Below are 11,781 nucleotides of genomic sequence, written 5' to 3' on the forward strand. Positions count from 1 at the left end.
AGAACGAGATCGTGGATACAAGCGGCAGAAATGAGCTTCCTCCGAAGGGTGGCTGGCCTTTCCCTTAGAGATAGGGTGAGAAGTTTGGCCATCCGGGAGGGGATCAGAGTAGAGCCGCTGCTCCTCCACATCGAAAGGAGCCAGTTGAGGTGGTTCGGGCATCTGACAAGGATGCCTCCTGGGCGCCTCCTGGGTGAGGTGTTCCGGGCATGTCCCACCGGGAGGAGGCCCGGGGCAGACCCAGGACACGCTGGAGAGATTATATCTCTCGGCTGGCCTGGGAACGCCTTGGTGTTCCCCGGATAAGCTGGAGGAGGTGGCTGGGGAGAGGGAGGTCTGGGCTTCTCTGCTTAGGCTGCTGCCCCCGCGACCCGGCCTCGGATAAAGCGGATGAAGATGGATGGATGGGAAAGACCATCTCTGAATCAAAGAGGGGGCTAAGGGTGCATCTTTTACCATCTTACAATGCTGTGATTGCAGCCATTCCCCAACTCTCTGCGAACGCTACTCATGACAGTTGATCAATGGTCATGGCTTTGACAAATTTGTGTGGGAGCACAGCTCTGATCCTATAAGTTTTACAGTCGATTAATTTCTGTTTGGCAGATGCTACATTGTTAGTGAGGCCTGTTTAAGTTAAATGTTCATTGTTGTGTTCTTTGAAAGCATGCAGTCATGGACACTTGTCACTATGACACAGTATTGTGACTGAAACAAAAATGACTGCAGTCCTGCTTTTTGCATGGAATTTTTGTGGCACGCAATAGCAATAATTGTCTCTTATTCTGTAGATCTTGGTGATAAACATTTTTTTGTGATCATGGACCAGTATATTTTTTAGCTTGTAATGACACCTCTTTAAATTTCAACTTAGCAGTTTTTTAGTCATTATAATTCTCATCGTTCCCCTAGCATTCATAGTAACAAATATGTCTGCATTTACATAGCATTGAGGAGGATAACATCAAGAGAGGAACGAGTCAGATCGTTAAAATCTTATACTTCTCACCTGATCTTTGTTGTGATTTTCTTCCTACCATGGACATGTTGGTACTTATGTAGCTGCTGTAAGCTTATTCATTCATTCTAAAGCCAGAATAATAAATTACACATTGACCCACACAATACCAGCTTTGGTTATTCCCATAGTGTATGCTTGCAAGACCGAAGAAGTGATTAACTTTATCAAGAATCTTTGCAAAAAAAAAAAAAAAAAATTCATGCCAGTAACAGGACAAAAGGATAAACTTATCATCATTTACTTTTGAACTATCTTACAGTCATGAGTCGCTGTGTGGCAGGCAGGTTAATGAAATTTCTTTGAAAAGAAACTTGAAATTTCTTTTCAAGGTCAACTTTGACTTGTCAAATGCTTAGCCAACCTAGGTACTAGGGTACTAGGGTACCCTAGGGTACCCACCTAGGGTACCCAACCTAGGTGCCTAAGTCCTAGTATAGTATTGATATTGTGAAATTTGAAGAGGATCCATAAAAAATTATGGGTAATATAAAGTTTTTACTGGCTTTTTTTACACATTGTTGTAATCATTGACCTGATTTTCACCTAAATGAAATCAACTTGAGCTGTAATTGGTAACTACTGTTATAATAAATTTGGCAGTAATTGTGGGTGCTAAACTGCTAACAGACAGACAGACAAACAAACAAACATACACAACTGAGTACACACTTCGTCCCTTTGGGGTGGGGGGGGGGGTTACAGTCAAAGATATTTATTACTACCTGTGCAATTGAATTCTTTGTGTGTAAATTCAACAAAAACTTTGCAGCCAAGCAGGCAAAAGCAGTATCACAAGCATGTCTGCTCGGTGAAGGCTGCAGCAGTTTTTCATTATCTTGGATAACTCTGCTCTTGACGTTTAAACTAGTGTGACTTTTTATAGTTTAGAGAGCAGAAGGGGCCCAGTGTGACTGGTCATCATCAAAGAAGTGACGCTAAAACCTCTGTCACTCCCATGTTTAGTTCATAATGACGATCAGAGAAGGAAGTGTGCATAAAAGAGTAGTTAAGTTGACAGGTTTGAAAATATGAATAAATCATCAAAACACACACTTAATTCAATGTTACTTAGGGGCTTCTCAGGATGTCTTGAACATGCCAGTGTCATCTGGCACCAGATTCAAATTGCCAGGAAAGAATGAAGAGACCTTCATGTGGTCTTTTTAGACCTTGCCAACGCCTTTGGGTCAGTTGTGCATTACATCTTGTGGATGGCCTTCAACTATTTCAGCGTACCAAACCACATCACAGGACTGGTCAAGACCTACTTTCAGGACTTACAGTTTTGTGTAACAGCTGAGAACACCACCATCGCCTGGCAGCACCTGGGAATTGGAGTTATGGGAGGCTGCACAATTTCCCCTCTGGCATTTATCATGGCAATGGAGTTGGTTATGCGGGCATCTCGGTGGGTAGTGGGAGGTGAGAGACTCACGAGTGGCCTTCACCTTCCTCCCATTAGAGCCTACATGGATGACATGACCATGATTACAACAACAAAACCATGTACTAGGTGACTGCTACAGAAGCTCCAGGAAAACATTGAATGGGCAAGAATGAAGTTTAAGCCAAGTAAATCTTGCAGCATCTCCATCATAAAAGGAAAACTGACAGCTGAGCAATTCTATATCAGTGGAGAACCAATTCCAACAGTCTTAGAGAAGTCCATCAAGAGCCTGGGGTGGTGGTATAATGCAGACCTCAATGGCACCTGGCAACTTGAACAACTACGGCAGAACATGGCTAAAGACCTCAGGTGGATTAACAACACTGCACTCCCAGGGAAACTGAAGCTCTTGTGCTTCCAGTTTGGGTTGATACCCAGACTACTGTGGCCGTTGACAATGTACGAGGTCTCACTCAATCATGCCAATGGATGATGCTAGTGAGCTCCTACATGAGGAAGTGGCTTGGACTTCCCAAATGCCTCAACACCGTTGGACTCTACAGCAACGGGATACTGTCATTGCCTATCCCTAGCCTGGTAGAGGAGTTTAAATGTGCAAAAGTGAGGCTTGAGATGTCACTCATGGACTCCCGAGACCCCATAGTGCACAGGTGTGGAACTCCAGGCCTCAAGGGCCGGTGTCCTGGAGGTTTTAGATGTGTCCTTGATCCATCACAGCTAATTTAAATGGCTAAATTACCTCCTCAACATGTCTTGTAGTTCTCCAGAGGCCTGTTAATGAACTAAACATTTGAGTCAGGTGTGTTGACCCAGGGTGATATCTAAAACCTGCAGGACACTGGCCCTCGAGGCCTGGAGTTCGACACCCCTGCCATAGTGAGAGGCGCTGCTCCCACCCTAACAATGGGGAGGAAGTGGACCCCAGCGACAGCTGTGCTACAGGCCAAATCTGCTCTTCACCATTGTGATGTGGTGGGTCACGTCCAACAGGGCAGAGGAGGACTGGATCTTGGCACAGTAACACCTCGGTGGCAACAGGCATCTGTAACCAAACGTCGAAAAATGGTGGTGGAGGAGGTGCGTCGACAGGATGAAAGAACCAGACATCCCAGAGCTGTAGCGCTGGCCAAAGAGGGCTGCTGGATGAATTGGGAGAGTGTTGAAAAGAGGAAACTCACATGGAGTGAAATCTGGGGAATGGAGGCTAATAGGCTAAGTTTCATCATCTGAGGCACATATGATGTGGTGCCTTCCCCCCAAAATCTGCAGCTGTGGTTTAGAAAGGACCCATCTTGCCCCCTGTGTACTGTCCCAGCAACACTCAAGGACATCTTGGTTGGTTGTAGGACTAGCCTTACTCAAGACAGATACACATGGAGACAGAACCAGGTCCTCAGGTGTCTAGCTGAGGAAGTTGAGTGCAAGAGGAAATGATGATGTGTCCCAAAATGTGATATTATAATCTAGATCAGATTTCTAATCCCCCGAACCTAACCAAGGAAGGTAAAACGAAACTAAAAAAGAATGTCAGAATACCCTGTGATAAAAGACAAAAACACCCTGTGAAGTTGAGGTACACAAAGATTTGTGCCGCTTGTAAATATTCCGGGCAGCCTTCCTCATAGTAGCCATCCTTCAAGACATTCTCCATTTGAAGCAATGCATTATCAGGGATTGTAACATCTAGTCCTTTTATTGAATGTACCACATATCAAAAGCGATTTCTTATTGATTTAGTTTAGTATCATAAATATTTATATTTATTTTAGTTTTTAGTTTAATTGTTCTTGAAACATTTATTTTGTGCTAATAACGATTCAGTGCTCTGGTTACAATAGCAAGCAGTAAGTTGTAACATCTCATTGTTTACTTAAACATAGTTACCAAATAAAATATATTAATAATTAGAAGCATGTGACCCAGCATCCTTCACTTCTACTGCCACACTGAGGTAAAATATAAATAACACATCTCTCACAGTATGACTCACCTTAGTGCATTGCACGCTTGATAACATTTGGGTGAGTTTTGCTTTTGCCACAGCAAAAATCAGCTATATATTTTTTACTTACTCTTTAGTTTTTACTCTACGGAGACAGATATTTATAACGTGAACAGAAAAAAAAAAGTCCCCTACTATGTTTAATACCACATTTATTCGGCCTGCAAAATTCTATCTTGGTGGGTTTTCCAATATCCCTCATATTAGGTATTTCTATATCTTCCTGTGTTTTGTCTACATCGTGACTGTTTTGGGGAATGGTTTTCTTCTCTCAGTTATTTGGCTGGTGAAGACTCTTCATACTCCTAAATACATGATTGTGTTCAACATGGCTTTGACAGATTTGTGTGGGAGCACAGCTCTCATTCCAAAAGTCTTAGATACTTTTCTGTTTGACAGGAGATACATCGTCTATGAGGCCTGTTTAAGTTATATGTTCTTTGTTATTTTCTTTGCAAGTGTGCAGTCATGGACACTTGTCACGATGGCATATGACAGACTTATAGCCATTTGTCTCCCTTTAAGGTATCATAATATTGTGACTGAAACATCAATTACTGCAATTCTGCTGTTTGTATGGTGTTTTTTTGTAAGTGCAATAGCAACCATGGTTGGGCTTCTTAATCGTCTCTCATTCTGTAGCTCTTTGGTGATAAACAGCTTTTTTTGTGATCATGGACCAGTATATCGTTTAGCTTGTAATGATATATCTATAAATCAGAATTTAGCATCTGCCATTGTCAGCATAATTCTCATCATTCCTCTAGCATTTATAGTAGCCACATATATCTGTATTTCCATAGCAGTGAGCAGGACTGCATTCAGAGAGGAACGACTCAGAGCGTTAAAAACTTGTACTTCTCACCTGATCCTTGTTGCTATTTTCTTCCTACCATGGACAGGTACTAATGTAGCTGCAGTCACGTCCTACATTCATCCTAATGCCAGAATGATAAATTCTGCATTGACCCACACCATACCACCTTTGCTCAATCCCATTATATATGCTTTAAAGACAGAAGAAGTGACGAATGCTATCAAGAAGCTTTGCAAAAGACATTATTTTAGTAACAAGAAAAAAGGGAAAACATAAAGGAATGCTAAAGCAGAATAGAGTTTCTTTGTTTTGAAATATCTTATTCATAAGTATTGCAATGAATTAGCTGCACCTTAATCCACTAAAAACAGCCTTCGATTGCAGAAGCAAAATTTGAAATAGATGTGGACTGTTGTTGTAGCTGTACACAAGTTAAATTTAATCTAAATATTGAAAAGCATGAAACCCTCTTCACTTTTTTCCCTGTGTGTTAAAAAAGGATCAAGCTAAATTTTGTTTTACCTCTGAATTCTTGCACCACATCACCTACTGGCTTCTGTTATCTAAGTACATCAATGTGTATTAAAAATTTTTGAAAACATAAATATAGCTTTTTAAAGTAAAGAAACAAGAATATTTTCAAAATATTTTTCAGCACCTTTGTTGTGAAGTTGCTTTGATTTCTTGTAATGCCTGCATTTATTACAGTTAATGTTTCGCAAAGAAAAACTTTAAAGGAGATATCAAACAATGTATATACGTCTGATAGTGTGGTTTTTTGGGTACATGGGGAAAAGTGCAGAAGCAGTGGACAAGTTGAAAATATAATGGAGACAAAGGTGTAATAGTTTTTAATCAAGATTATGCAAATGGGAGTGACTATTGTGGTGAAATATTTAGAAATACACCTTTAAGTCTGTAAGTGGCTCATTTTCATTATCAAAAGGTATTAGACTTTAAGACTACTACGGCACCTAAGCATGAAAATGTGTTCAGTGTTTGTTCAGATGTGTTAAATTCATAGGTGGGAACCAACAAAGTACAAATACTTAATGCTACAGGTATCTGTACTTCAGTATTTTTTTCTTATCTTTTTACTTTAACTCCTTACAATGTAACACAAATATTTCTACTTTCTCTTCCTTACATTTTTAAAGCAGACATGTTACTTATAATATGAAGGAGGTTTTTATTTTCCGTCATTGCGCACCATCAAACATCAAACCGATTTGAGCCTAAATGGAGGGAACAATGACACATCGAAGACAGTCGTACTGTTGTATCTGTCACCAGGGCTTATCGTATCCAAAAAGATGAAAGAAGGTGAAAACATTTGATTTATGCATAATTTAAGGCACTGTGCCCAGGGTTAAATTCGGGCAGAATGATCTAGAAGGGTTTTGTTGGTGCAGATGCCCATAAGTAGCCACTTAGCAGGCAGTGTCAGCATTCAAGAACTGAGGCATTTTCAGCTGTGTACAGCAGGGTAAGTGAGGTTTTGGGCTGGGAGGGTGCACTGCATTGCAAACCAAACAAAACACAAGGAGCATGAGACCAAAACCGAGCCCAGAAACAAACAAAAACAGTCCAAAACAAAAGATGCTGGAGTCCAGGGAAACAGCGTCCATGGAGAGCAGAAGGTCGACCCGGGGGGCGACAGCACAAAAGTTCATAGTTCGACTGTTCTGGGGGCCGACCACGTGAGAAGTGGCAGTGGCAGCAGAACAGGACTGGAGGCCGGCGGCGTGGAAGACGGCGGCGGCTACAGAGCGGGTCCGGAGGCCGGCCGCGTGGAAGATGGCGGCGGCTCTCGAGTGTCGGGCGTACTAGTTGAGACTTGGTGGGCACTGGATCAAACGAGGCCAGATGGTGGCGTGGCAGCCACAGGTGACGATGGAGCCGGACCAGACGGCGACGATGGAGCCGGACCAGGCGACGGCGTAGGCGGAGCAGAAGCAGAAGCCGGAGCTGGACCAGGCAGAGCAGAAGCAGATGCAGAGGCCGGACCGGGCGAAGGCGACTTGGACCCTCCAGCGGAGACGAGGAGGTGCTGGCCGGGCTGACCAGAGCCGCCAGCGGAGACGAGGAGGTGCTGGCTGGGCTGACCTGAGCCGCCAGCGGAGACGAGGAGGTGCTGGCCGGGCTGACCTGAGCCGCCAGCGGAGACAAGGAGGTGCTGGCCGGGCTCACCAGAACCCCCAGCGGAGACAAGGAAGTGCTGGCCGGGCTCACCAGAACCCCCAGCGGAGACGAGGAAGTGCTGGCCGGGCTGACCAGAGCCGCCAGCGGAGACGAGGGATGGCTGGAGCGGTTCTCCTGAACCCCAGCGGAGACGAGGGATGGCTGGAGCGGTTCTCCTGAACCCCCAGCGGAGACGAGGGATGGCTGGAGCGGTTCTCCTGAACCGCCAGCGAGAAGAGATGCAGAGCCAGCAGGTGCGGAGACCTCTGGCTCAGTGGACGCTAACTGTAGCTGCACAGGGCACGCAGTCGGCTTGGGATGCAACGGCTGGGGCTGTGTGGGGCAAACAGTCTGTCCAAGATGTGTCAGCACCATGCAGTCCTCAGCTGGCTGAGCAAGCTCACAAAGGCTTCCAGTTGAGGTTGGTAGTGACTGAATGGGCTGCTGAGCTTTTAACAGGGCTGGTGACTGAGCAAACAACTGAACTAGAGACTGAACTGGTGACAGAACAGGAAACTGGGCTAATAACTGAGATAATGACTGCGCCATGGATAGAAGTGCAAGTTGTAGTGGTGGTTGCAGTGATGGTGGGTCAGCAGGCAGTTGAACTGGTGACTGAGCAGGTGTCAGACTCTTGGCTGCTCTCCTCCGGGGAACAGGAACGGGTGCAGGGCCTGGCCGAACACCAGCCATCCCCACCCGAGGAACAGATACGGGTGCAGGGATGAGCTGGGCTCTGGCTGCCTTTACCCTGGGGGCCGGTGTAGGTGCAGGAGCTAGCTGGATCTCTGCCGCTCCCACCCAAGGAACTGAGACGGGTGCAGGAGTCGGCAGGGTCACAGCTGACCTTACCCGGGGAGCCGGAATAGGTGCAGGCAACGGCTGGGTGTCCATCAACCCCACCCGAGGAGCAGGTACGGGTGCCGGGATGAACGGAGCCTCTGCCAGGCTGGAGACAGAAGCAGGGACCAGCTGGACCTCAGCTACCCTCACCCGAGGAACTGATACGGGTGCAAGGGAAAGCTGGGCCCGAGCTGCCCTGGGTACAGGAACTGGAGGTGGAGAGCTGAGCTCAGGAGCAGTAACAGACACTGGGAAAACCAAGTTAGTGAAGCCAAACACAGTTTCAGCAAACAGAGACCTATGGCAGGCCAGTTTTAGCAACTCTGCTGTTCTTAAGCTTTCCATGTTAGAAGTAGCAGTCTTTAAAACAGTCATTGTACAGAAGGATCCAGGCTTAACAAACCTAGGGTCTGTAATTCTTGGCTCAGAAGGAGCGGTTACAGAAATAGAAGCATTCTTATGGACTGTTTCTAAATACACTGGTTGGTGAGCAGCATAGTCCAGGAGTGAAGGAACACCTTCCACAGTCTCATACTCAGCAGGTACAGGAGTAGGGGTGTTAACAGAGGTAGTGTTTGAGGTAACTGGGTGCGAAACTAACTCTGGGCTATCCAATCTGAGCTCCCCTAGCAGTTTACTCATGACGGATGGTAACATGTTTCCCTTAAACTTAACAACAGTGATTGAATGCACAGTCTTAGTGTTTTCAAAACCTGAGTTACCAGACTTCGCATCAGCTCTTGTTAACTCGAGAGGAGCAACATTCTTTATCCCTGGAGAAACCGTTTCAGAGCTAAAAAACACGGTGGGAAAATCTAAATGTGGCAGAGGGTCAGAAACAACCTGAAGAACAGAAAACGCAACCTTTGAAGGTTGGAAGACACACAGTTCATTTTCCAGGGGGTCCCTTCCGGTTTCAGCAGGAAGAGGAACCTCAGGACTGTTTGTTTTAATATTTAGTTCACGGGTATGCAACTCACACATAGTCTTTTGCTTATCGAAGGTGAGATTATCAGTCTGTGTGTAAATTACTGCTGACCTGGGAGGAGCAACAGAAAAACAGTCATCCTCAAACATGGGTGTGAGGGCAGATAATGCGGGCTCTGGATTAACTGACGCAGAATTACTAGACACAGAGTTAACGGCCCCTGGGATGACGCGCACAGAGTTTACAGTGTCAGAATCTTTTAATTCAGCCTGAAAAGCAGTCTCTAGGGGGGCAATGAACTCAGTCTCATGCTTAATAGGTGCAGAGGTGAACTTAGAAATGTTATGAGACCTGGAAACACAGTCATTTTCAAACTTACTATTCCTCTCTGAGTCACGGACATGAAAAACTGCGGACTGAGGAATAGAATATTGTCCGAGTCGGTCCGGCTCGGAAGCGGCATGGAAGACACAGTCAGATTCACTCACCACCGGAGTTTGCTCAGTAACTTTTGGGTGGCGACGGCGTGGATGGCGTCTCCTCCTTGATGAGGGAACGGAGGTGACGGGGAAAACCGGTGATGATGCGGGGGGTGACGGTCTCCGCTTCATCCTCCGACCACATCGCTGCTAGGAAAGCAGCGGGAGAGTGACGGTCAGAGCTGAGAGGGGAAGGAGAAGGGCTCCGCGGCAGCGGTGTCGAGAAACCCTCTCGTTGTAGTAGCCGCTGTTGCGATACCGAGAGCCCCGTCTGCTGCTGCGATACCGTCGCGGCGTGCCTTGTTCGCTGCTGCTGCGGCGGCTGCCTGGCGGAGATCTCCGTCTGCTGTCTCCGTGGTGTGGAATCCCGGGAACAGACGCGGTCTGCCAGCTCCCGAGCTTGTAACGCCTCCTTGGCTCGGCTTAGTTCATCAATAAAGCCCTCATAGCAGAAGAGCTTGCGAAGGAAAGGGTTTCCCTCGACTATTGCCCTTATGGCCTTAAGTCCGACAGAAATTGTCCGTGAGTCCGAGGCGTGAGTTATTCGCCTCACCAGACTCTGGACACGGAGAATGTCTTCCTCCCGGGCGGAGCCTGCTGGGTCCATTTCGTGGTCGCGTTCTTCTGTCACAGTACGGCTGTGTGTAGGCAAGAGAAGGACCCAAACGCAAACTCGCAGAGACAAAGGTAAACTCAAAACACAGCTTTATTGCTGGTATAGGGGGACACGATAAACAATACAAAACTAAACTGGGAAAACTAAAGCACAAGGAGCCACAGGGAAAATCACACAGCTATAAGGAAGAACGCGACACAGAACTGAGGGAGACGCAGACATAAATACACAGAGGGTTAACGAGGGAAGTGGGAGCACACGGGGAACACAGGTGACACTGATAATCATAACGAGACATGGCAGGAGTAAACACGACACTGACGGGAGACTGTCAAAGCAAGACAGGAAGTACACAGAGGTGCAGACAGGAGGAGAGAGAGCACGGGGAGAGCACAGACATAACGGGCTGGGGAAAACATGGAATAAAACACAAGGAGAGACGAGGGCTCACAGATACACAGAGGGCACACAGGGGGTAAGAGTCACAAGGGGAAAACACATAAGGAACAACGTAACAGAGCAACCCAGGAAGCATGGCCTAAATAAGGAACAAAATACATGAAAACTAAGAATACTGGGCCAACATGGCCCAGGACAATGACACTTTTCTCTTTTTTCTAAACTGAGCACCTGATGGCTTTCAACTTTTCTTGTCCATCTTCCATTGGTTTTAATTTTGCACTCCAGTATGAACACCCATCCCTCAACCCGAGGATCACCACAACATAACCTAATAGACCTACACCTTAGTTCACAGATTCACTTTGTCTAGGGTGTATTTCTGAGATTTCACACAACCCAGGATTCAAATCATGAATACATAATGGGCTTGGATTTACAACATTATAAATGAAATGTGCTCTATTTGGAAGCAGCAGGCCCCCTCCCCTTTCGACGGGTTGTGTTTGAGACTTTAAATCATCAAACTGTAAATTTTAAATTTTAAATTGTCATTGATCCCTTTACCCCTGGTCCTAAAGTGTATAATTATTTTCTTACTCTTCTTATATTTATTTTTTGTTTACTTGCACTGCTGTAACTGGAGCCTCGTCGTCTCGTTTCTCTATATACTGTACTGTTATATAGCGGAGATGACAATAAAGTTTACTTTGACTTTGGAAGCAAGCAGGCGCACCGAGGGCTCTCGCGCTCACTTTTCGTGTATAGAATTTAGAAAAAAACATCGGTGCAAATTATTAGTCTGTATCATAATGTCTGGTGTTTTCGTGTTTGTTGGTTTGTTTTTATTTTGTTTTATTTTGCGAGTTGGTTATTAGATGCTGCTCCAGCCAGCCAGAGAATCCCCCACCGCCCCGCCCTCTCCTCCCTGTGCCGCAAGCAGCAATCGCAAATGGAGGGCGCCCTTACTCCCAGCAAATGGGCGATCGGTGCCTATGCCATTCCCAATATGCGCTGGCTGACGTCGGGGAGCATGAGTACGAGCATTTTTTTTTTGCCGATGCCCATGGTGCCGCCCCCCACCACG

At 45.9% G+C, this 11,781-nt stretch overlaps 1 protein-coding gene across 1 annotated transcript; it reads left to right on the forward strand.

The window, feature by feature from the left end:
• The first annotated feature begins 4,567 nt into the window (after positions 1 to 4,567).
• On the forward strand, positions 4,568 to 7,310 carry LOC100704736 (olfactory receptor 146). The gene is made up of 2 exons (XM_003457550.3): positions 4,568 to 5,480; positions 6,514 to 7,310. Exons 1-2 carry the CDS (start codon positions 4,568 to 4,570, stop codon positions 6,573 to 6,575), a joined length of 975 nt encoding a protein of 324 aa, XP_003457598.3. The 3' UTR covers positions 6,576 to 7,310.
• The last annotated feature ends 4,471 nt before the right edge of the window (positions 7,311 to 11,781 follow it).

This window comes from Oreochromis niloticus, linkage group LG10 (assembly GCF_001858045.2).
Source record: "Oreochromis niloticus isolate F11D_XX linkage group LG10, O_niloticus_UMD_NMBU, whole genome shotgun sequence".
Lineage (NCBI taxonomy): Eukaryota > Metazoa > Chordata > Actinopteri > Cichliformes > Cichlidae > Oreochromis > Oreochromis niloticus.